The 27382-nt window shown below is 30.1% G+C and overlaps 4 protein-coding genes across 8 annotated transcripts; 2 read left to right on the top strand and 2 right to left on the bottom strand.

Moving 5' to 3' along the window:
- Positions 1-489: 489 nt before the first annotated feature.
- Positions 490-6644, bottom strand: Prp39 (pre-mRNA processing factor 39). Its single transcript, XM_035864966.2, has 13 exons — positions 6507-6644; positions 6149-6273; positions 5774-6055; positions 5175-5672; positions 4906-5083; positions 4571-4821; positions 4287-4412; positions 3379-3527; positions 2871-3276; positions 2628-2792; positions 2131-2517; positions 1757-2043; positions 490-1592 (listed from the first exon to the last, which is right to left on the bottom strand). The coding sequence occupies exons 1-13, from the start codon at positions 6553-6555 to the stop codon at positions 1298-1300; spliced, it is 3198 nt and encodes a 1065-aa protein (XP_035720859.2). The 5' UTR covers positions 6556-6644; the 3' UTR covers positions 490-1297.
- A 183-nt stretch (positions 6645-6827) lies between these two features.
- Positions 6828-14588, top strand: spas (spastin). 4 transcript variants are annotated; one of them, XM_035864971.2, is made up of 8 exons: positions 6828-6913; positions 7806-8079; positions 8165-8335; positions 8929-9195; positions 9966-10321; positions 10403-10734; positions 10819-11129; positions 11304-14588. In XM_035864971.2, exons 2-8 carry the CDS (start codon positions 7950-7952, stop codon positions 11465-11467), a joined length of 1731 nt encoding a protein of 576 aa, XP_035720864.1. In that variant the 5' UTR covers positions 6828-6913; positions 7806-7949; the 3' UTR covers positions 11468-14588. The 4 variants fall into 4 exon arrangements, with proteins under 4 accessions (XP_035720864.1, XP_035720861.1, XP_035720863.1 ...); XM_035864972.2 differs by lacking the exon at positions 6828-6913 and adding an exon at positions 7584-7726; XM_035864968.2 differs by lacking the exon at positions 6828-6913 and having other exon boundaries at positions 6960-8079; positions 11304-14586.
- Positions 14589-15129: 541 nt separating this feature from the next.
- Rox8 (TIA1 cytotoxic granule associated RNA binding protein Rox8) lies at positions 15130-19729 on the bottom strand. Its single transcript, XM_035864698.2, has 4 exons — positions 18716-19729; positions 18052-18348; positions 17333-17584; positions 15130-15394 (listed from the first exon to the last, which is right to left on the bottom strand). Exons 1-4 carry the CDS (start codon positions 19301-19303, stop codon positions 15347-15349), a joined length of 1185 nt encoding a protein of 394 aa, XP_035720591.1. The 5' UTR covers positions 19304-19729; the 3' UTR covers positions 15130-15346.
- Positions 19730-21038: 1309 nt separating this feature from the next.
- Positions 21039-27238, top strand: wapl (cohesin release factor wings apart-like). Of its 2 annotated transcripts, XM_035864690.2 has the most exons (12): positions 21039-21133; positions 21213-21806; positions 22378-24023; positions 24133-24381; positions 24461-24709; positions 24799-25023; positions 25123-25345; positions 25428-25643; positions 25750-25929; positions 25999-26087; positions 26198-26299; positions 26390-27238. In XM_035864690.2, the coding sequence occupies exons 2-12, from the start codon at positions 21623-21625 to the stop codon at positions 26537-26539; spliced, it is 3513 nt and encodes a 1170-aa protein (XP_035720583.1). In that variant the 5' UTR covers positions 21039-21133; positions 21213-21622; the 3' UTR covers positions 26540-27238. The 2 variants fall into 2 exon arrangements, with proteins under 2 accessions (XP_035720583.1, XP_035720584.1); XM_035864691.2 differs by lacking the exon at positions 21039-21133 and having other exon boundaries at positions 21140-21806.
- The last annotated feature ends 144 nt before the right edge of the window (positions 27239-27382 follow it).

The following is a 27382-nucleotide window of genomic DNA, read 5'->3' as shown; positions in this document are numbered from 1 at the left end:
ATATTTAAAAATTATAAGTAACCAAAGTAAAATTTTAAAAAGTATTTAATCGAAGGTAAATTCACTACACAAGTTTTATATTATTGGTTTTATCTAAATTTAAATTCCAGAAAAGTAACTAAACTTGTAGTTAATTATTTTGGATTAACTTTTTCAAAATCTTATTTCATCTATTATGAACCATGATATATGCACATGAAAATATTTTATATATAGAAATTAAATGTAATCATAAAAGTTTGCTAATGACAAAGATATTGATAAAAATATTTTTAATTTACCAATTATAATATATCACATATAATATATATATGTATATATATGTATATGTATATATATGTATATATATATATGTATATATATATGTATATATATATATATGTATATATATATGTATATATATATGTATATATATATGTATATATATATATATATACACACGAGATATTAATTAAAGTAATATAATAATTGAATGAAAGCAAATTAATAAGATTAAATTAAAATCGGATTTGTTCATAACATATACGATTTATAATAAATGCATTTCGCATATGTTAGTCTAAGTCTGTAAGTTTCATTTTTCAAGTAGAATATAATTTCGTTCAAGTATGTCAAAATAAAAATGATAATGAATTTGTACGGTTACAATTTTCATACATTTCAATTTTACTGATGTAACATATTTGATTTGTGCAAATGCACTCAACAATATGTTACATTATTAATAACTAAAAATGAGATTTTTATATTGAACATATAAGCAAACACAATCTTTGTGCTATGTATCAAAAATGGGGAAAAAATGCATTAGAAACTATCCTATGTTTTTATTTCATGTCATTTGGGTAAGCTGTTCGATTTTCAACTATTCGACTTATGTCAAGAAGAATAGAAAACGATCATAGCTTATTGCCGTGTCATACGTGAATTTGTTAAATATACGTAAAGTAATTTGTATCTAATATGAATTTGTATGAAAGATGACATTGACATTGAAAGAACTTTTTTACAACTTGACGTAATAGCAAACTCAATTAATAGACGTATTTTTCAATACATTAACTCTCATTACATATCGTTTAGAAGCTTAAGTGCATATTTATCATTTCGAAAAGCATTTATAGAAATGTTAAAAGGGAAATAGCACTTTTGGAAAGCCTGTTCCGTAATTTAGCGGTAAAATTGATAAAATTATTCGTTTTTGATAAATTGAAAGTGAATGAAAAAGGGTCATAAAATATACAACAAATATGATAACGCATAATAACTGCTTACACAAGAAATTAAGAATAATCCTTTAATAATAATTGTAAGAACCCCATTGATTATAAGGTCCATATGCTTGCGGACCACCTTGTCCATACTGCCAATTTTGATAATTTGCATAATTAGGATCTGACGGAGGTGGATATTGTTGATAACCTTGTTGATAGCCACCTTGACCTCCATATTGGCCACCTTGAAACTGTTGTTGTGACTGATAAGGTCCGCTTGGTCCACTGCTATACTGATAAGATTGAGAACCTACAGATGGTGGTGGAGGTATATTAGACTGTTCTCCAGTTTTCACTTTCTTCGGAGGAGAAGAATCACTGTAATAGAAGATAACAAAAAAAAAATACTATCTTGTATCAAATTTTTAATATCAAGAAAATATAAAAATTAACAAATATATAATTGTACTTGATAAGTTTAAGAACTATATTATTTTAAATACTTATATGTATACACAACAATGAAAAACGATAATTCGTACGTTTTGTTATCATCACTCTTTGTCTTTTTCCGTTCTTTTGCTTGTTTTATACACTTTTGGAACTGTTCGTGTGCTTTTAAAACTTGCCGAATATCAGGACTGAAGTCTTCGAGGAATTCTACTTTGCGTTGTGCAAATAAAACTCTTTGTTCCAAATCAGCATGTTCTCTTTCTATAAACATATCCATGTATCCGACAATTTCTTGCGTATCAACTGGATTTCTCTGTAACCCCAGATCTATTAATTGCAAGTACAATCTTGGATTATCCTTATCTTTCTCTGTGGCCTGATAAAAAAAAAAGAAATAATTTATATAATGACATAAATTTTAGACATTAAATTTAATAGTCGAAAAAGATGTATAAATATATACCTTCAATAATACTTTAATAGCTTTATCCACATCGTTCTTAACTTTGCAAAGAAAACGTGCGTATTTTACTGCAATGTTATTAGCAATTGTCCTATTTTTGCTGTTGCTTATATAGTTTTCGTACAATGTACAAGCTTTCTCTAAATCATTACGTCTGCGTTCTAAATTTATTCTTCGATAGGCTATTTGTAACATATTGGGTAATACATTATCGATATTTTCCAATATAGCAGCAGCTTTTTCAAAATTACCCTGACCTTCCTCAAAGGTCGCCCACTGCAGATGTAGATTAGGTTTCTTTGGATGATGCACCATGCATGCTCTCGAATAAACATCTCTTATTTTTTCTACATTATCACCTTTCAATGATTCCAGATAACGTACAAACTGTAAAGAAAAAAACACAAAGTGTAAAAAAAGAAAAAGAAAGAAAAAAAAAAAGAAAAAAAAAAAGAAAAGAAAAAAATATTTATTTTTATTCATTATAATTAACGTACCCGCATCCAAAATTCATCATAAAGTGCACACGCTATGAGACATCTTTCAAAAAGAATGATGATTCTATTTTGATCCTTTTGTTCAATTTCAAAGTCCAAATATTCCTTCCAATTCTTTAACTGACATCGTTCTAAAGGTTTAACGTGAAAGTATGGCCTCTTAATCTGTTATTCAAAGACAACATTACGATTTACGTCTCTTTTGTGTGTTAAAATGTTTAATGTTACAACAGAACTTCTTACCCCTTCTTCGTATGACCATCTAGCAGCCACTGCATTAACATTTGCTTTATGCATTTTACGTCTACTACTGATTATCTTTTCTCTGATAGCACGTGTCTCTTCGTCCGTAGGTGGCATTTCGTGAGGAGGTGGTTCTTCTCCTGGTGGCGCATCGTCCGCAGCTGATGCTGACGTAGCATCATCTGCTTTTAGGAGAGCTTTAACTTCGGCTCGGAGAGCAAGAAAATCATCGACGCTTAAAATTCGATTTGGTAAATTTGAAGAAACAAACTCTTGAAAGGCTTCAAAATGAGAAATATATCCAAGGGTAGGAGTACATAATAATCGATCGTACAATGCCGTTACTCTGCTCAAACGTTTCCCTTCCAATTCCCATTTAATATAACTCTCCCAAAGACGATCAGATCTAAGATAAGAATGAAAAAGAAAGAGAGAGAAAAAAAAAAGAAAAAAAAAAGCAGTAATATAACATTACTTTTCATCTTTACGTGGATTGGAATTTACTTACCTAAATTCCAATCCACATGCTTGAATAGCCCTTTCATATTGTTCACGAAGTTTTTCTTCGTCCTTTTCGTAGACAGTTTTGCAGTGGTTGATGTAATGCAGCCAGAGGTCGACGCTGAGCGAAATAGCTTTCGAACCTTGGTCGAATACCTGTAGTAACGATTCGTAATCACACTTAGAAGAGTTTACAAATAATTGGACTGACGCCGGGTAGTCTTATACCTATTTTTAGCTTTTGTTAAGCATTACGGTTTTTAGTAACGTATACTCACATACCGTACGCGTACTGTAAATAAAGATTGATATAATTAACACTGAGATTGCAGAGCATTGTGCATTCACCTTAAAGTCAGGGAGTGTTCCAATCTGGGTGCCTCAGTGTCTTCCATCACTCATTCTTGTTCCCTCTCTGGCACGTGCACGTCCTAAGTCTTTGTTTCTGACTTTGACTTAACACCCAACCCAATCTTACTTACATTAAGTAAGGTACCACATCTTATGCTTAAGTTACAATACTTTCTGTAGTAAGCTATGTGTACAAATGCTTACAAGTAAATATTACACACAATTTCTTGAACGATAATATATCGCAAATGGAAATAACTAGCCTTCATGTGACTTACGTATCATATGTAGAGTATCGTTATATCGATATTGATAAAACAATAATACGTAATATAGCATTATAGATATCACAGAATAATTAAATAAGTAGCTATTTGGTAAACGGAGAGAGTCGTATAGGTGCCGCAAGACGTGCTAGGCTGTTGGAAGGGAAAACCATATTTACGTGCGTGCACACTGCCCACGCGTCTTCCTAACTCGAGCTATTTTCATTAGATTGCGTTAATTAAATGATATCATAATAAGAAATATAAACCTAATGAAGAAAAAAACGAATTAACTCACCATTTGGACATTTTCGGGGTTGCCCTTCTTCTTCTCGTAATCAGCGAACTTCCGCCAGTAACCATAGCAGTAAGGGTACCGCTCCAAAAATTTGGTGTATGCTTCACGCGCTGCCTCTGCGTCGTTCTAAAACATTTCCGTGTATCTACTATGTGGATATTCATTTGTATATATTGTAAACTTATTACCAAATAAACTAAAGAAGAATTGAAAGAAAAAAGGAGAGGCAGCCGAGGCGAGGGTTAGAATAATGTAATTTATATTCTCAATATTATTCTCAATACCTCTTGATCAACATATTGCAGAAGATATGTCCACCCTGTAAAATCTGATGGATCCTCATTGACAGCTTTCCAATACTTTTCTAATTCAGGTAGAGTTTTCTTTTTTGGTGACGCTGGCTTTATATCCAATTTATTATCTCCAAGCTCTGTTTCACTGGATAGAGCGACTTTCTTCGCTGGTGTCTCATCATTATTTTCAGAAGTTGGAGAACTAGGATCGTATTCTCCTTCAGCATTTAATTTTCTTTTATCTATGGTAATAAAGAATATGAATTAAAATCCATATGGCCGATAAATATAAATTAAATAATTATTTTTTAATACGATTTACTGACTTCCTCCTTCCGTTTTAGCTTTTTTTTCTGGCGTTTTATTTATAGACTTAATACCACTTTTTCTTTTCTTTTCACTATCCGGTGGTAATTCATCTTCCGACACAGATTCTGTTTCACCTAAATCAGCAGGAGCTGCTGCTGGTAATTCTTCATCAGAAACAGCTTCAGTTTCTGGTTCCTAATAATGTAAAAAAAATAAACATTACTTAATTAACATTAATTATATATTAAATTTAATGTTAAAAATTCATTACAAATTTCTGATTTACCTTAGTAGCTGCTTCAGTAGGTAATTCATCTTCAGAAACTGCTTCTGTATCTGGTTCTGTTTTTTTTATACCGTTATCAATTTGAAAGCTAGACTCATTATTTCCTTCAGTAATTTCAATAGTCGAAAATTCTATGTTTTCAGTTTCCATTGCTTCTGCATCCGGTTCCACTTTATCCACAATATTTTCTACAACTTCTGATATTTCTTGTTGTGAATCATCAACCTCCATAACTTCAATACCTGTATCGACATGACTGATTACATTATCTGAATGAATTCCATCCGTATCCAAAATTTTGGTCACTTGTGTTATGGTATCACCATCTTCTGTTACAACTTCTTCGAAATCAATCAACACACGTTGATTACTTATTTCATCATTACTTATGCTTTGTCCTTCCATTTCAATTTGTGCAGTTTCACAAAGCATATCCTCCTTGTCTATACTACTCTCTTCTATAATTATTGTATCACATTCTGTACCAGAATGTTCTTGCTGTAAAATAATCATATTTAATTTGAAATGTTATATGATCGAGATATATATATATGTATGTATGTATGTATATATATATATCAAGATGATTTATTACATACCATTAAATGTGTAGCTTCTTTTACTTTAAGCGAAGATAAAATAGGTGTATTAGGCATGTTATTCACATTTGGTGGAGGAGGAGCTTCTAATTCTGGTACACCTATCTCCGACTGTATACTTTGATCTATTGTTACTTCATGAACATTAGTATCTCCTGAATCTTCTAATTCTAAATGTAACATAGGAGCACTGTCATTGTGTCGCTCAATTATAATGTCATTCAATCTTTGTACACCATTTTCAGATAGGCTTTCCACCACTTCTAACATATGAGATTCCTCCTAAAATAAGTTTCCATTGTACTAAATAAATTTTATATCGGATAGATGAATGAACAATGTATTTATCATTGTAAAATAAACTTTATTGCATACCTCTATCCCCTCAATTTCTTGAATTTTTTTAGGGGAACGAGTAGCTCTCGCTAGAAGCTTTTTCACCGGTGATTTTTTTGCCACTACAGGTGTTTTACGAGCACGACCAGTCCTTGTGCGGCGTACTAAAAAAAAGGAGAAAAAATTAAATATAAGTAATGCAAACGAAAAATAAAACATTCTATATATGTGACGCCATTTGCTCAATGGCGGTACGTAAACGGTGATTACTACCGGGTGTGCAATCCAGTTTGGTTATCTGAATAAATTATACTACAAACGAATTACCTATTTTATATGTAAAATTATTAATGCTATCTTAATCAAATTTATATAAATGGATATTCCGTATATTTACCTGGTTCAGCTAAAGTAACTTCGCTCTCATCACCGCTCGCGGAGGACATCTTTTTTACTTTAACCAAATCTCTAAAATGTAAAGCGCAAAATTGAAACACAAAATGGCGACATGAGATCACTTTTACAAGAAGTATATAATACATACAGATCATAGAAATTGAAAGACGAAAGATAGATTTTCAAGTCTGTATATTCGCTCAGATTCAGCAAATAGAAATGACGCTTGCTAATAACACGTATCACGTGATCCATTAAGCGAAATTTTATTGGACAAAATAACCAATCAACATTGAAAAGTTACCAAAATATTTTACGGTGACGTTGATTGGTTGATACTGATTAGAAGCATTCCATTTCAATAAGGTGTCGTGCTTTTAAATAATATCAAATATATTATAATAATAGGTACGTATTATATGTAATGAAAATAATATAAAATAGAAATTATATTTAAGGAGAAGAATATATTAAAAAAATTTATAAAACTTTAATGCAATAGTAAAGAAACAATGAAAACGATCCAGAAGTATACATGCAACGTATATTGAACCGCGTGATAAGATTGTCAAGGTCGCCCGACAGTGTTGGCTGTGATTAGCTGAAAGATAACACATACAACAAATCAATGTTGTGACATGTTTTTCTATCTTTTTCTACAAAATATTTCGCTGTCATATTAATGCATATTTATTTAAAATTCGACGAGAATCATAAGCTATGCTACAAAAGATTCTGAAACATTTCAATTCTTTTGTTATTTCTCAGTTCATCATACGAACGACTCAAAATTCTCATTCTCTTAAATCAATTTTTATTGACGTACTGCATATCAGTACTGATCACTCATTTCACGTTGATCGTACTTATAAAAACATCATAATATCGACATAATTTTCTTATTTATTATTTGCTCCTCGATGTTTCACATCGGGGATGTCGGAACGGTTTATTCTAATCACTTTTTTTGACATCGAAAAGTGTAATTCAATTTATCTGAATCTGAAGATCGCAGTAGGAAATGTCTTACAGTGATGGTGGGCGACCGGCACGAAAATTCGGTACAAAGTCACCTAAAAAGCTTTGCGTGACTAAGAGTGAAAACAGTGATAAAACTACGACAACTATTAATTGTAACAATCATCATCACAATCATCATCATCATCATCATAGCCATCGGTTTCTCGATAATCCACAACCGTCGGTGCACAAACGCAATTTGTATATTGTTTCTTTTCCCCTTATATTATTGTTTAACGTTTTGAGAACTTTGCTTTATCAACTTTTTGTGGTGTTTAAGTACTTGTATACATCTACCTCACAACTGATTCAACGAAGACAAGCTACAAAACATAGTTGCCAGCTTGAAATAGTTGTTGGTCAAAAGTCTGAAAATAATTTGACTCGTGATTCGATTAATACTGCACAAATTGAAAGTGAAGAGATGTCTCAAGTACCTAAGAGAACGATTGGGCCTGGTCCTGGCGATCCATTGCTTGCTAAACAAAAGCATCACCATCGTAGAGCCTTTGAGTTTATTAGTAAGGCACTCAAAATTGATGAAGATAATGAAGGTAACATAAAACACAAATGATTCCTGATTATATCTTATGAAAACTATTCCAATTTTAAATATTCGTTGATTCTATTTCTTATTAGGAAAAAAAGAAATGGCCATAGAACTTTATAAAAAAGGAATTGGCGAATTAGAAAAAGGAATAGCCGTTGAGTGCACTGGTGGACGTGGCGAAGTATGGGAACATGCACAAAGATTGCATGATAAAATGTGTACAAATTTAGCAATGGCTAAGGATAGACTTGACTTCTTAGGTTTGTACATCTCTATATTTATTAATCGTTCTATGCTTTTTGCGCTATTGCATTATTCTGTCAAGAATCAAATATTATAAAGTATAATTTTTTTTCTTTTTCTTTTTTTTTTTTTTTTATGTAATTCTATGTATTATATGAAACATCATTGATCACAATTGTTCTTTATATGGAAAAATTGGATCTTACGGCACATGTAAAGTGATAGCAATAGCACAAAAAAGATCGATGTATTTAGCATGCTTATGTGCTAATTATTTCTTAATGTTTGTGTGCGTGTGCGTGCGTGCGTGAGTGTATGACGAGTGACACCAGTTCGCATAATTTTTTATTACAAAATTTACCTTTGGCACTATCTATTATTAATTCTGTTTCACAACCATCAGAACTATGTCATTAAGACAACTTAATGCATTTGGAAAATTAGTGGCCAACTTATAAATAGCAGCATATCTAATTGCGATAAAAATTGACGCAGTTTCAATAATATCCTAACATAGCCTATTTTTTTAATGGGTTTATGTTTAGTCTTATTTCCTCTTTAGCTACTTAGCCTACTGCAGCATGGCAGAGAGTGTTTTTCCTTTTTGTAGTGAGTGTGTGTGAGCTGAAAAAACTGGATATCGCCAATGAATATCGTACTTCTGGAAATAAATTGGACAACGAACATCCAGGAAAACTTCTGAGGGCTCGTCGCAGTGTACACACATTACAAACTACTCGTACAGCTTCTTTAAATATAAGTCATAATAAAAATATGAATAATTCACAAACAGTAAATACAGGACAGAACACATGCACTCAGATTCCCAAATTAAGGCCACGATCTCCAAAAAACTGTTGCGTGCATCCTTCTGAAGGTATTGTTTGTCTGATATTCTGGGCTTAAATAATTGTAATTAGAAAGTAGGTAGATTATGTCTATTTTGTAGTTTTGCTTTTTTTAATTCCATGCATTTCATGTTTCTATATAAAATGCATTTAAATTATGGCCATATAGTGTGGATGTAATAGATAAATATAAGTATGTAATCAAATAGAAATATTATTATTAATAATCCCTGCTTATATAGATATAAGATTAGATAAATAGATACCCAGCAAATATATTCTTTTCTGCATATGATAAGATTGGAAATGGACTTCTGTGTGAATTCCTCAAATGTATTTAATTTTACTGATAAATGTGTGTATTACTTGTAATATCAAAATGATATTTTTTTTCATAAACTTTAATTTATTTTAAAGTATTGATACCAATTATTAACATTATTAGCAATATGAATAATTAATGCCATTAATATTAATCTTAATTTCACCTGTATATGGATATTTAACAATTTGTTCATGCAATTTTCTTACTTTAGATGAAATAATTTGTTTAAATACCAGGAAATAAATATATCCTTCTTTGATATATAAATTTTCTTTCAATATTTGTAAATACATATGCAATATTTTATTTTAGCATAAAAAATTTTTTTTCACTAATATCAATAATACTATGTGTGCCTATAAATATTCCTACCTTATCTTGTTAATTGTGATGTTTATCTTTTCATATATATATATATATATATATATACTTTAACATATTTTGAATTATCAATGTGATGGTTTATTATTACAGCATCTGGAAGAAAACTATCTGTTCCTGGGAAACGATTAATGGGTACAAATATGAGTAAGAGTCAGACATTGCCACGCAGTATGGGTCGCACAACAAATATTCAACCTACTCACAGAGTGACACCCATGAAACCATCATCAACACCGCCTTCTGTAAAAAGACAATTATCTGTACCTGGTAACGGTTCACCTTTAAGAAGACCTGCGACACCAACTACATCAAACAGTAACAGAAGTACACCAACACGAAAAGTACCTCTTTTAAAAGGTGTAGATCCAAAGCTTGCTCAAGTTATATTAGATGAAATCTTAGAAGGTGGAACAGCCATTCAATGGGAAGATATTGCTGGTCAAGAGGTTTGTAAATGACAATTTTAATAGATGAAAATAAATATATGTATTGAATTGATTTTATATATATAATATTTAAATTTATAGACTGCTAAACAGGCTTTGCAAGAAATGGTGATATTACCCTCATTGCGACCAGAATTGTTCACAGGATTACGAACTCCTGCAAGAGGATTGTTATTGTTTGGTCCTCCTGGAAACGGAAAAACTCTTCTAGCACGTGCCGTAGCTACGCAATGCAATGCAACATTTTTTTCAATATCTGCTGCTAGCCTAACTTCCAAATATGTAGGGGAAGGTGAAAAGTTAGTAAGGGCACTTTTTGCAATAGCAAGAGAATTACAACCATCTGTTATTTTTATTGATGAAGTAGATTCATTATTGAGTGAACGTAGAGATAATGAACACGAAGCTTCAAGGTATACTACTTAAAAATATAATTTTATAAATTTAGATTATTATAATAATACTTGTTCGATTCTGTATGAATTTTTTCTTAACAGACGATTGAAAACAGAATTTCTTGTTGAATTTGATGGTTTGCCATGTAACCCTGAGGAGAGAGTGCTCGTAATGGCTGCTACGAATAGACCACAAGAATTAGATGAGGCAGCATTGAGAAGATTTACGAAACGAGTATATGTTACGCTACCAGATATTGCAACAAGAATTATGTTACTTCAAAGACTTTTAGCAAAACATAATGATCCATTAACAAAGGAAGAACTTAAAGAAATGGCGTTTTTAACAGAAGGATATTCTGGAAGTGATTTAACTGGTTTAGCTAAGGATGCAGCCCTTGGTCCTATCAGAGGTAATGTACAATTTTGTTTTATTATATAAGCATGTGTGTGATAATAAATGTATCATTATATAAAAAGAAACGAATGGAAATTGATGATTTGACCATTCGACCTGTATAATAATAATAGAACATAATAATAATTTAATTAGAAATGATGGTATAAATTATATTATCATTTGACAGAGTTGAATCCAGATCAGGTTAAAGAACTTGATCTTAATTCTGTACGCAATATTACAATGCAAGATTTTCGTGATTCTCTAAAGAGAATTCGTAGGTCAGTATCACCTGCTAGTTTGGCTGCATATGAAAAATGGAACTTTGCGTATGGTGACGTAAGTCTTTGATTTAAGTTAAATGTCTCTGGGAAGAGGCTTCCAAATTAATTATTTTTCGATATGAGTTCATATTTGCGGTATGATATATATTTGAAATTTTGAAGAAAGAAAGAGGATGCTTATAACATCATAAAATGATTTATTGAGACATATTGAGTAAAATGTAAATATGTAATGTTTTTTTTTTTTTTTTTTTTTTTTTTTTAATATTTAAATTAATTTACAATTAACGAAACAGAAAATATTAACGAAAACGAATAAATAATGTAGCCATATAACCAATGATATTTTTTTGATAATGCAATATAATATCATATAAAATATAACATTCACTATATTTAGTATGAATTATATATATGAATATGACTAAAACTGAATTTGTATCTTAGTCATTATTTTGTTATAATATTGTAATAGTTTTTATTATATTTAATACCATGGAGTCCTAATAATTTGATTCTCTTTTCTTTAAATTTTTGTTATTTACAACAAGCCAATTCATAATATTTTTATTAAGTTTTACTTTATTGCTTACGTGAAGAATGCATAATTTTGAATATTCTAATGAATATTGCTATGTATTACAGCAAAGTTGTAGAAAAGTACTTTGTATCAGATATATTGTAAATAAGTTATTGTTGATATACATATATTGATATGAGTGATGAGATATGGCACTGCAGGAACAGCTGTATCTATAAAAAGAAGCAGCATGCATCTACTTAAATAGTAAGAATAAAGTTTAATTGTTATAACTAATAATGGTTATAACATTATTACAATTAAAAATCAAGTAGTAGGTGTATATTGCAATGCAATATAATGCAATGCAAGATAATACACATACACACACTACACACACACTCACACAACGCGCGCACGCGCATGCAGCAAATTATTATACACATCCAGGTATTATAAGTATTGTTATATTAAAGTACAGCTCAAAAATTTATTTGATCGTTATTAAGAACAATGTATTATAACTTGTTTGACTAATACTATCTGCCAAAGGTGATGGTATTTTACTTTAATACATATTACACAAAACAACGAAATGAATGTAATGGGTATGAAAAATTACAGTGATTTATGGTTAATAAGAAAATAATCGAAAAACAATATCATTACGAAAAATGTAAAAAAAGTAATACCCTGCTATGTATACGTATGGGTATATAATATTCGTCCATTGCTTCCAGTGCTCAAATATAGAATAATCATTGTTCATGTGATCGAAACAATCTGTGACTTAAAAGTGCGTTGAATGCATGTATATAGTTGATAAGCTAATTCCAATACAAATTCTATTACGAGCTTTTATCATTTAATTGTGTGTCCTTGCTTATATATTAAGTCTTTTATAGTCATCATAAATTATTGTACTCTATAATATCAGTAAATTTAAATAGTAGATTTATATTAATCACTTAAATATGCATATTATTTTAGTAGAGAACTGATCATTTGTTACCGTAAATATTTCATATTAAATGTATCATAACGGAATAGTAATATATAGAACTCATTGAAAACTTAATGATTTGTCATTTAAAAATTATAGCTTTTTCATCTTAACATTTTGTAATTATATGTAACTGTAAAATGGAACAACACCATTGTGTTATGATGTAATCTGTATTTGTGAAAATGTTAATAGCTTTTTAAAATATTTAAATTATTACATGTGCATTCGTTAAACTAGGGCATGATGGAAATTCTTACGCTGGTCTAAAATATAATTAATGTGTTAGAAATAATATAAGATGATGTTTTGTATAAATTTTCTTAGCACATTAACAAAGTAAAAGTGCCAATGCAATTATATTAATCCAACTTGCTCTGTTTTCGATTGCATTGTGATATTTGCTTATCATAAAATTTTGTACTTTTTCACTGCCTAAGTTTAAGTTATGCTCACTTCGTGTGCATCATTGTATGCATTGTATGTATAAAGATCTTCTTCGATGTAACTCCAAATTGTCAGCCTTACGTAACAAAATGATATTACATAAAAATACGTTAAAAAAAAAAAACAGGCCTTCCATTCTACACATGCTCAGCCTTGATTAAGTTATTTTGCTACTTTTATATCATATAATGATAAATTTATAAAGTAACATTTGACTACTTGTTATAATAGTAATTAACGCTATCTAAGCTGTATCTAGTTAATGATTGGAATGCTAAAAAAAATGTATGCACATGCATTTTTTAAATCTTTGAACAAATGTGCACACTGTGATGATAATTCAATCGCGTATTTAATTATGTATTTAAAAATATATTATTCTAAGTCTTACACGATAATACCTTTGATAATTCATATTCTCTTGGATGCTATAAATAACTTAGGTCTTAGGCATTGAAAGTTATAATTTGCAATATCAGTAGCAGTTTTTGAACAGAAAAAGAAGAAAAAAAAATTAAAAACAATATATATATATAAAAAAGAAAAAAAAAAAAAAAGAAAATAAAACAACCGGTTGAACATTTCCGTCAGATCTATGTGCATAATATTGTATTAAAAAAAAAAACATAGCCCTTGCATCGCATATTTATAAGTTCGTCTTGTTGCCTAGATATTCCAGTAAAAACACGTGTGTACGTTTTCATCTCAGTATTATATATTGTATTACGAGTAGAATATGTTGACCTTTACGTATATGATGTTACATATTTAAGTTCGCGTTGAGAACAAATATTGTTAATGACAAATAGTTAATGTTAATGTTCCTTACCGTTATTTAATTAGATAAAATAACTTTTAATTAGCAGTCATACTTTAATAGCCCATACTCTGTACAAAATTGTAATACTTTGATTATTACTTTATTGCTACCACAATGTACGAACTATATATGCAGTAAAATCACGATGGAATGGATAGTACAAAGTGTATCCTTCTTATACATATACCCCGAAGAGCCATCAAGAATATTAATAACGTTAGTCTTACTAAAATCAATTTTTTGGAGGGTTTTCTAAATTCTCTTGTAGTGTATATCAAAATAAATTTCTAATTTAAATAATCTATACTTATCCATGAAAAATGCAATACTCCCACTTAAATATAATTATTTACTATTCTCGTAGATGAGTTCTTTACGCTTTATTTATTATACACACGACATATTTTGTATAGCATTTTGCATATATATATATATATAAATTATTAAAGGAATATATATATATATTATAAATGCGTTAAAAATGTCAATATCTAGTAATATGAAGTTTCCGACACTACCGATTGTAAATGATTTATTTGCTACCAACATATTTTTTTCTTTTTTTTTCTTTCTATTACGTAGAATATTAAATTCCATTTTCGAAATATATTAGAAGAGATTGCTTTTTTTTTGTTTTTTTGTTTTTTTTTGTTTTTTTTTTGTTTTTTTTTTTTTTTGTAGATTTTATTATGCGTTTGAAAATATTTCCAATATTTAAATATAACCCGATATAGAAAAAAATAGTTTTTTTTTTAAATTGATATATAAATAAGTATTGTAAAAGCGTACTGAGTGTAAAATAAAATTATATATGTTACAAATTATAAAATCGTTCATCATCTCTCTTATCTTTTTGTATGTAACACGGATGGAAAAAGAAGTATTAAAATACGATTAAAATATGTTTTAATAATGTAGGTTACAAAAGAATACAGAATGTCGTGTATTTTAAATATTTATTCCTTTTTTTCATTCAAAGGACAATTTGTTTTTATTATAAGATAACATTATCCTAAGCATCTCCGAGGGTTAATCACCCTGCTGTACCTAAATTACTTTTTATATAACACTTTTTTTACGTCTTCCTTCGATTCCACTGATTATTATTATTTTATTCATAGAGAAGTTCTTGAAATTGGCTTCTTTTCGTTCGATATCACTTATCGCAGTCAAGGTGCCATACTATGTCCTTCTTCTGTTTCTGCTGTTATTACATTCAGTACTGACTTTATACAAATTTGTTTTCAAAGTTGTATGGCTTTTTACCGTCGGTGGCGAAGTAAAGGGATAGTAAATTTTCCACAATGTCTTGATTACCATCTAGGCTCATTGAATTTCTGTTTATTATTAACAAGAAAATGATAAAAAAAAAAAAAATCATTTTGCTATGCCAAAGTAGTTTTACACTGTATACTGCCCTTTTTTCTGTTTTTTTTGTCTTTTTTTTTTGTTTTTTTTTTTGTTTTTTTGAATCTTTATCATTGTCATTACCACATAATAATATGACATCATTTTTATTTTATCTTTGGTGTATACGAATGTTATGTATTAAATCAATTTTCAAATAGAATATATGTTAAGGAAATGAAAATTTATTGTCTGATATAAGATAACGATCAAAAATTACTAGATTACTAGTGCTCTTGTAATTTAGCTCAAAAGTATTGCTTGGAAGACACGAGATTAACATATCGTGCCATGTACTAAAAGCACAGAAAATATCTTGTTATTATTTCGACTGATTGTCAATTGATTTCAAATTGTTCTTTTATTGTAAATCATGAATATTGTTGATATATTAAAATAGCGAAAGATCTAATATATATCTTTCACTTTTGGATATTTTTAATATGTGGAGTTATTTCAATGCTATATTAGCGACCCCTGTGTGCTTGTAATTATTACCAACGCCTTCCTCAAAAGTAGCTCCTTATAATGGAAGTATATGAATGTTTACTACAGTTTCTCATTATTATTAGACTTAAATTATAGGCTTTATTACACCTCACAGCTTACTATTTTTTGTACAAATAGAGAAGAGTCACTAATATAACTTACAACTTATCAAGAATCTCTTTCTCTCTCTCTTGGCTAAATTTTTAGTTAGATTAAATTGTATATGCCCGATGATATTTTTTTCAAGACAAAGTTATTTATTCTGTTACTGTAGCAAAATTATATATACATTACACCACCGACGGTAAATATCACATAACGAGGAAAGTTTTTAACTCGTTTTTTCCTTTTTTTTGTTTTTTTTTTGTTTTTTTTTGTTTTTTGTTTTTTTGACGCGCACTATTTATTTGAAGGGCCCTGCATACGTCGGAACATGCACAAAATCTAGCTACATCACAGGCGCCGTGTGTTTAGTTATACTCTTTCTATCTTAATCTATCGTTAACGTCATACTCCGTGTTTATCATAAATGAACATGTTGTCATACCGTTCATCAATGATTCGAGATAAACTAAGGATTGGTAATTGTGGCAAAAATATTAAAAAATATAACAACATAATGACCGCATACATACGAACACCTTATGCAGCACAACGAATGCAGGGCTCAAATCAGGGGCTTTAAAGAAGAGTTCAAAAATATACCTTGTCCAACATTATATCCATTAATCATAATTATATATTGGATATATTAAAATTATCATTAAATTATTATACTTCACTGAGTTTGTCTTTTCTATATTGTCAAAGAAAATTCAATTTCTATAGAAAAAACATATTTTATTATTAATAGTCTTTTCGATATGATAAATTATCTTTGTTTACTAAAATAATAACAAAATAATATTAATCTTTGAATATCTTCACAATTTAATCTTGAAATTTTCTAAGAAATCATTAATATCATGTAAAAAGTAAATAAAATTGTTCTTCTCTTTTGTATACACAAATAAGTATACATGACTTTTTAGTATAGATACATATTCTGCAAAAATATATGTATAATCATTCGTTTATATTTTTATAATCAATAATTATAATTCAAAATATCAACATAATTGTTAGAACAGGTATATGCTAGAACAAATACATAAAAGCCCCCAGGGCAAATATTTTGCACGTAACAATTAACTGATATCAATCATCAGTTTCATTGTGTAGGATATTGTGGCATGGTATATGTTACCATTGTCGGTTGTTGACCAGGTGGCAATGGGGCAGTTGCAGTCGGTGGTGCAGCAGTTGCTTGTGCAGGCTGCCATGTACCAGCACCAGGGGCAGGCATTCTCATACTGTTCATATACTGTTGTCCGTAATATTGGCTATAATATTGAGCTGGTTGGAGAAATTGTCCTTGCATTTGTGGATAACCCTGTGGGTACCAATAGCCCATTTGTTGTCCATATCCATATGCATATTGACCAGCTCCAGTAGTAACCTATAATATAAATATACCAAATGTTTAAGCACGCTTTTATATTTTATTTCTTATTAAATGTTTAATAATACCTTAGAAACACACACTTCCTAGATCCTATCTATTTAAAGACTATTAAAGATATTTTTATAAATTATAATTAACAAAGAAGTACAAAGTCAATGAAATTGAAATGAAAAAGGAAAAAAGGACCTTTTCATCAGTTTGTTAGTGACCAGCATATATAAGTTTTGATCAAAAAATATATCGAAGTTTATGTAAAAATTTATAATAAAATAAAGAGTGAGAGAGAGAGAGGAGGGAGAAAGGGAGAGAGAGAAAAAGAAAGAGAAAGAGAGAGAGAGAGAGAGAGAGAGAGAGAGAGAGAGAGAGAGAGAGAGAGAGAGAGAGAGAGAGAGAGAGAGAGAGAGAGAGAGAGAGAGAGAGAGAGAGAAATTAAACTTTTCCAATTAATTTATAACAATAACCTGTTGAGCTTGATGATTCGCATTAGGACCCACACTATTAGGATCACCATTTTCTTTTCCCCAAAAGCATTTGACAATGCTACCACTGATTTCTGTATTATGTGTAGATTCTATGGCATGTGTTGCTGCTTCCTTAGTTGTAAACTTGATAAAAGCATAACCTTTATCCTTGAATACTCTTATGTCTTGAATGGTACCAAATGGTGAAAACGTTTTTGTTATTAGCTCGTCTGTAACTCCATTTGTAAAACCTCCACAATATACCGTACAATTGGTCGGACTACTTTGGTTATATACCTGTCAATCAGATTATAATTACGTAAATAATAAAATAATTGTTAGAAATTTGGAGAAAGCATTACTATAATAATCTTATCACACAACAATTAAATGCATGTAATATATGTTACCTATGATTCCATTAACAAAAGCATCGAACACTCTCGATTGACATTCGTTTCTTTCAAATCATCTTAAACAAAAGTAAATCTAAACTCAAAAATTGAACGAAACTATATGGGAGATAGCGTTTATCGAAACCCGTCTAATTTAGTTATACTAATGTTTACTCTATCCTATTCCAGACGCTGCTGCTGATACTTTGTATAATCTTCTGATTGTGTGAAGATGATTTAAAAAACAGAATATTGAAAATCTAACATACCTCTTCATAATTAGGTTTACTATTGTTTGAGTGTCGTGGCCTTTCTGATCTTGGAGGTGGAGGCTTTCTAGTAGACCAATTTGTCCTAATGCATCGTGAGCCAAGCCACTGGCCATTCATAGCTGCTATCGCTGCCTCTGCTTCAGACTTTTTCACGAAGGATACAAATGCGTATCCTTTACTCTTCATTGTAGTCGGATCACGTACGATCCTGCAGTTGCTGATTTCACCAAACGGGGCGAACGCTTCTTTTAATGTTTCCGTTTCGATTTCCGGAGAGAGATCACCCACGAATATGTGGTGATGATTACTTGTGTCCAACTTTGGTTGATTTCCAGGGCTTGTCGCCCAGTTAACCTTCATCTCCTTATCCAGAAATGATCGCTTGTTCATGGCGGCTAGTGCCGTAGCCGCGCATTGATGGTTCGTGAATTCAACAAAAGCATAAGGATCGTTTCCTGGCTCCCGTATTATTTTACATCCCTTAACCGCACCAATTTGAGAAAAAAGTGCACACAAAAGGTCCTCCGACACCGAAGCGTCTAGATTTCCCACGTACAGCGTTCGTGGATTACTTTCCTCGCTCATGCTCGCTCTATTGGGGAACTTACTTTCTTATATTACTACTTTTCTTACGTTGTGTCGACTTAATATACAATTTACACCTCCAGTGGGCTCGAAGTGCATCTATCTCGACCCCAGCATCAGAATGTTCGTTTTCTCGCGTTTTCCAAGGAACGGACGGTTGAACGCGAAGCTACACCCAGCCTCTACGTCATACTAACATAAAATGGCCGCTCTGCTGCACAATCACTTTCCCTTTATTCATCGGCATAAATGTACATATTTTTCCAAATAATTCTCTTAATATACGATAACGAATTTTTACGTTTTTAAATATAACACGGGAAAGCTTTATGACATTAAATCACTGCTTCTAATGTGCAACTTTTTTTGACAAAGTAGTAAAGAACACGTGTTTTTGTATCACCCGTCGGATTTCATAACAGGTAGCGCGAAAATGCTTATTATCCATTGGCATATAGAAATTACTAGCGCAACGCTTTACAAAAGCTTGCTTTTCATTGTGCATCGGTATTCGTTCGCACGATTAATACCAATAACATTTTTTATAATTATATCTAATTGAGTATATTAAATTTTTCTACATATTTATCTACATTTATTGATTTATTTTTTATCTTTTAATTTTCTTTTCTTTTCTTTTCTTTTTCTTCAATTCGCACGAAACAATAATTACTAACGATTTAAAAAATCCACCTATAAGATATGTATTATATATATCTATATATATACGATAGAGTTTAACGAATATACATGTATATTGTTCATAATTGGACAAATTAATACTTTTTTAATTATTAAATTTCAAACGAAATCTAAATTAAAATCTATTGGAAGCTTTTATCAAACGATCTAATTTCAAACTTTAAACATTTCCCGCTAGCTGATTCGAGTAGATCATTTTTTTTCGTTTTAAAGCGAATTATGTTTATATATGTATATATATATATATATATACATATATATAAATAATTATATTTATATGATATTATTTAGTTTATTATTACGATTTCGATGAGTCATTTTTTTCAAAGATAGTGTATATAAAAGATATTAACGAACAAATAAGTCTCTACAGTTTCTTATATTTATTTTACCTTAAGACGCTTAGGGAAGAAATACTTTTTAAAGGTGGCACCCCTAAGTCAGGCTAGTAGATTGGTTATTTAAATACGCCGATTGGTTATTCAATTATTACAAATTCTCATGTATTTATTAACGTAAAGGAAATGAAAAAAAAGGAAAAAAAGAAAAGAAAAGAAAAAAAAAAAGAAACAAGCAGGAAAAATAAAGTTAACTTTTTTAATGCGATTGGTTATTTGACAATAAAATTTGTGCATGCTCATAGCCAAAAGAGGGGATGTATTTAATATTGTGTGTCTATTGACAAAACATATGTATAATGTACATATCTTATCTATATCTAAAATCTCTGTACATATTTGTTCATTCTTGAAGATTTTTATTAGAAAAAAAAAAAAAAAAAAAAAAAAAAAAAAAAAAAAAAATACATATATATATATGAATATATTTATCCGATATACATATATATATATATACATATTATATATATATATATAATATGTATATATATAGATCGACTTCAATTTGTTATTAATAAACAATACGTTGATTTTTGTTGCAAACGAAAGTTATACTGTATTACGTAATTGCTTTATGTAATAAATCGTATTTTAATTGGACAATATTATATACGTCCATTCAACCGATAATGTAGATAGTTACGTTTCGTCCTATCTGGCTCTATCTACTGGATAAGATGATAAGTATTATTATCTGGTGCACAGTATATTATTCGTTTTTTTGCATGTGGTATGTATGCATCTAAATCTTAAACGAAAAACATATCGACAGATGGCTTAAGATCATGTTATGATTTAATAAATTCCAGTTAAATTCGTTGAAATATATGGAAAAGGAAATAATAGGAAGTGTTGTAAGAACGTATGCCGTATTAATGCAAAGGTTATAATTACGAAATTATTAATTCGAAATTGAAATTTTTGGGAGGAAATATATTTGTGCATCGAGGGAAATAGCAATCGAAACATGGCGTTTGTTTCTTTAGTGAGCTTCGAAATTACATTTCTTAAGGTCGTAGTACTTTCGTAACTTCGACTGTTATACGGAGTACGACGTATTTTTTTATATTTCCGAATGTTATCCCGAAATATTGTCATTATTATTCGAATCGATAATTATGTAGTATAGATCATACGAAAATTTTAAAGAATGAAGAGATATATTGTTATTTGTGTCTTATGGGATGCGGACTGTATTTGAAATATCGGAATATCCAAAATGACGTCTCGCAGTTATACTAAATCTTACAGTCGCAAGGTCAATAGTGTGACACCTGGGAGCATTCAATTTGATAAGCTTTTTCGAGAAAATAGTAATAGACCTTCTGCTGCCAAGTCAGCAGGTACTGTTGGAAAATGGGGTATAACATCATTTACATCTATCAGAAGCACGAATATCAATGGTATGTATTTATTACTTTCATATTATTTTTATTTACATCTTTCTGTATTATAGAAATATTAAATATTTCAAGAAAAAATCGTATTGAATTATATTGAAAATATTCTCATCAATACATTTTCATGTCGGTAAAGCTTGTTATGAAATTATTAATTGCATAGTTTCTCTCATTCTTTCGTTATGACTCATTCATAATATAGTTTTCTTTTCTATTTTCTTCTTCCTTCTACTTCTTTTTTTTTTCTTTTTCCTCTTAAGTCTATCTTTATTGTACTTTTTCATCTACATAAGTAAGTTATTTAATATGACGTAATTGTGTCCACATATATGCAAGGTATTAATACTGCATATTACATATTATTGTATCCAAAAAGTATAGCATTTATATGCATAATATATGTAGTTTAAAAATTTATTCATTTTATATATATAACATATATATTTTGAGTAACTTTTAAATTATTCAAAGAATAATTTATCTTTTAAGTTTTTCAAAGAGTATATATATATGTATATATGTATATGTATATATGTATATGTATATATATATTATTTTTTTTAATTATATATAGGAAGGAGAGATAATATTCACAATTCATTTGGTGCAAAAAGGATGAAAATTGATTACAGTAACCAGAATACACGTGTGAATTCTGGAAAAGATCCTTTTTCATTTGAAATTGATCCAACTAGTAAGACAGACACCACACCGGCCGTTGTAAAGCCGAAGAAATTTTTTAAGAGTAGAAATGTACCACCAGTAGTAGAAGAATCTCGCCAGGATGTGGCAATATACAGACAAGTACCTGATTCACAATATGGTAGAGCACGCGCTCCAAAGCAGCCTCAACAACCCCTGCCAAAACAGCCCTTACCAAAAGCAATTCATACTCCTACAAAGAAAGTATCAGAAAGTGTAGATAATACCGGTAATGAAACATCAAATAGAGAAGAAGGAAAACCTCCAATTGTTTTAAGAATATGTAAGGGTACTGCAAGATTAGTATGCGGAGATGTGCAAAATAATCAAGATCAAGAACCTGAAACTTACAGAATTTCTACACCTCTTACTAGTCCCTCTAAAATAGATATTGAACGTAAAAGTAATACAGAATCATCAATCAAAACAGATCTTAAGACAACTCGTTCTCAGCAACCAATTGTATCGACAGTATCAATACCATTAGAAAATTCTGATATGCGACGAACAACTCGTAGTCGTGCAAAAAATTTACATCTAGACATAACAGGTTCTTCTGGTGTTACTACAGCGTCAACTACTTCAAATACGCATAGTTCTGGACTCTCCTTAACTCTCAGAAAATCCGTTACGGATTCCAATAACACTCTTATATCTCATTATGATATTGTTAAGACTGATTGTAGTTCAACGTATCCATGTAAACCAACGATAGAACCTTTAATTGGACGAGACCAACCACTGCCTACCACAACTCAAGAACTTATTGATATTCTTTCGAGTGATGCAGATCCTATGCAAACAAGACCAATGATTTTAAATGTCCCTGAAGCTGAAGATAATTCGGAAATTACATCAGATGAGGTTCAACATTGTTCTATAGATATCCCTACAAATGAAGTGATACCTGAAACTAATAGACAACCAGAGAAAGAAGCAGAAGCAGAAGTAGAACAAGAATTAGAACCAGAAGGTGAAACTGAGGTGGAACCTGATCCTGAAACAGAATTGGAATCGTCAGCTCATGCAGCTGATTCTGAAACTGCAGCAGCTAAGACATTAGTGGATCAGGATTGGTTTTCAGGTAGCGATGATAGTGAAGGTGTGAGTGGCAATGTTGAAAATGAAATGCCTTTGCATGTAACAAGTACAGTTTCAGAATCACAAACCATAAATGCTCCTACAACAAATGTACCATCTAAGCCTGTTACTAAAAAGGGTAGCATATTTAAGAGTCGTTCAACAGGGACAACAAATGGAAATAAAAGACGTGCATTGTATAAACACAAGTGGTGTGATAGTGATAAAGAATCTAGTACGACAGATACTCCTAATATTGGGAATGTAATTCCAAATATAGCTTCAGGATCACATAGTACAACTGGATCTGATGCATATGCAGGAGAATTTGAGACTTCTCAACTTACAAGAGTTGTGACTTATCCTGAAACTGATGTAGACTTTACAGATGACTCTGAAGCTGTTACAAGTGTTCGTTGTTGCAGGAAAGTTAAAGGTGTAAGTATATATTATACAAATACTCAAAGCCATATATATATATTATATCAAAATGATAAGACTCATTGATATTAGGATTTATTGATGATGATAACATTATTTTTTTCAGTTTTACACTGTAGTAAAGAATGTGAAAAAGGCCCATCAAATTCAAGAAAGTGGAGAATTTCAGGAGTTTAATGATGATGTTGAATATATATTGGATACTTTAAGAGAAAATAATCCAAATGCTACACGTTGCCTTTCAGCTATACGCTTAGCAAGCAAATGCATGGCTCCAGCCTTTCGTATGCATGTACGTGCTCATGGAACCGTTGCTAAATTCTTTAAAGCATTACACGATGCCACTAAAGATCAAGTACGTCTTTTATTTACTATTTTAATATCCAAAAAAAAAAAAATGGATAAATTTTAATATTATTTTGTGTTGCAATTAGAGTCTTGGTCTGTGTACAGCGACTGTAATGTTTGTGTTAAGTCAAGATCGTCTAGCGATGGATTTAGATCGAGATTGCTTAGAACTAATGTTAAGTTTATTGGAATCTGATGCCAGTCATAAAGATGCGCTTGACGATTGTGGCCTTAGTAGGGCTGAATTATTAAAAAATAAGGAAAAAGTACGGCAGTTATGTGCGGATATTCAAGCACAGGGACATGCAAAACATTTAAATTTGGATAATATTACTGTGAGTAATATAATTATTTCTGATTATTGATTAATCAATATTAATTTTAAATGGAAAGGAAATGTGATAAAATATATTTATCTTTGCAGGTTGGGCAATTAGCTATGGAAACACTTCTCAGTCTAACTTCAAAACGTGCAGGGGAATGGTTTAAAGAAGAACTTCGAGAGTTAGGTGGTTTAGAACATATTGTAAAAACAGTCAGGGAATGTCATCGCCATATTAATGCGCATGATGTTACAAGAGGTGGTTGGACGGAACCATTATTAGATAAATTACGTAAAGTTGACAGATGTTTACGTGTATTAGAAAACGTAAGGACTATCTACCATAAATTATAATACGAATTATATTAAATATTCTTATTCAATTTTTCGTATATCACTAATAATATATATTATACTTATGATTAGGTTACACATATGAATGAAGAGAATCAAGTATATTTATTAAAATATGATGATGGTATATTAGTAAGTACTTTAGCAAGTCTTTATTACTTATGTGGACAAGAGATTCCCATTTATCCAACCATAGACCCAAGTGATAAGAGTTCAATTGGTGCTGTTGTCAGAGAATGTCTTTTTGCTATTATCAAAGTTCTCATAAATCTCACTCATCGATTCAATAGACAATGTAAGCTTATTGGATTTCATATAATTTTCATTTTTCAATATAATGAGATTGATTTATTGTTATAATTATATATTTTTTGCAGCTTGTGGAAGCAAATTAGTGGGATCACAAAGTGGTGTAGTTGATTGTAGTTTGTATCTTTTATTACGTGTACCAGAATCGCTACCAGAAGAAAAAAGATTTGATATGATGATGTTGGCATTAATTCTTTTAATAAATTTAGTAGAGCAATGTGATGATAATAAACAACATCTTATTGAGTCAAAGGCTCCTCCATCTACAGAAAATATTTTTGATGGTATGTGTTTTATATATATTATATAAGCGCTATATATATATTATTTAAGTATATGTATTTATCAAAACATATGTAATTATATTTATAAATCAAATTGTTGTTATAGCCGAAGAAAGTGGTGTAGAGTCTTTGATTGATCTCTTTTATAAACAAGAAGAACTGGCAAGAGCTGAAGAGCAGAAAACTGATGCAATTTTAGATGGTAAAAAAGATTCAGAACAGACAGAAACAGTATCAACAACAACAAAATCCCAGGAAGAATTTATTGAAGAAACTGTTACCAAATGTTCGTATAAGTATTTCTTAATGATGTACAATATAAAAACTTAATTATATTACATTAATCCCTCTTCAGTATTGCAGAAAGCTGGACGCCACATGGAACATACTTTAATAGGTGCATATGTAGTTCTCCTACTTGGATACTTAATAATGGATAACAAGGTAAAAATTACTTGATTTATACTTCAGTAGAGATATATAGTACATTAGAAAAAGTAGATTATGAAATAAGATAAGATATTGTCATGTTAAGATACTATGATATCTTTTAGGATTACGAATCACTCGTACGTAGCAGACTCCCAGATAACAATTTTTCCACAATGGTATCTGTACTTCAAAAGTTTTTCAATTTTATGAATTTAACAGCATCGGTAATTATTCATCATTTGATTTTATATAAGTTTAATTATATATCGTATTTAATAACACATTTCTCAGTAATTTTAAATATTTTTATACAGAATGAAGTAAGTAGTTGTGGAATAGCAGCTACTGAAAAGGTAATTAAGTTCCTAAAAATGTCGGACGTTAGAACTGAAGAGGAGCGAAATGAATTACCATTACCAGCATTGGAAGACCCCAATATGATGCTTGATTTGACTTCATCTTGATTAATATATTATGCACATATTGACAGCATTTTTTGTTTTACTGGCATACAAAATGAGCCAAAGTTATCTATGTCTGAGAAAGGAATCCCTGTTACTTCATAGATTGGACACCTGTTTCGTATTAATCGTATGTATGTATACGTGTATATAGGACGCTCTCACGCGACGTATGTACATGCATACATACATACGTATGTACTACACACACACACACACATACACACACATACAATATATATATAAATATATATATTTATTCATTTACATAATTTATTACTTTATGTTTCATTAATTTTCATGTGGTTTGCTTTTCATTCACAGCATTTTAGATTTTAAGCTTTAGTTGTTACTTAAATATGGAGACAAAAGAATGCAAATCGTAGTGATTGATCTTGTAATTATAAAAACGTACCTCTACATGAGTATCAATTGGATATCATAATTAAATGAAACTTGTTCGGTTAAATGGACAGGAATATTGATCATCAATAATATTGTGAACTTTATCATATAGAGTGTAGTTTATTTGCTGTATAGTAATAGATGAATTTATCTTTGTACAATCATTTTAAAGTTACATAAACTGTGTTTTCAAACCTGTTAAGTAATAATTAATAATGTTGGGTATAAAATAACCCTTCAATATTCAAAATAGTGTTATGTAAGCTTATTTTAATATTAAAATTACATTAAACTATAAGCCTTGTAAATGTACATTTATAAATTATAATTGTATCTTACATTCAATGGTTTTTTGTTATTTTTATCATTAGACATGCGTATTATTTTATATTAAAATACGTGGGTTTACGATCTACGCGTTGATTCAAAATAACCAAATAT

This window comes from Vespa mandarinia, chromosome 6 (genome assembly GCF_050613455.1).
Source record: "Vespa mandarinia isolate Hongniang chromosome 6, ASM5061345v1, whole genome shotgun sequence".
Lineage (NCBI taxonomy): Eukaryota > Metazoa > Arthropoda > Insecta > Hymenoptera > Vespidae > Vespa > Vespa mandarinia.
This window is presented reverse-complemented; position numbering and strand designations above follow the sequence as displayed.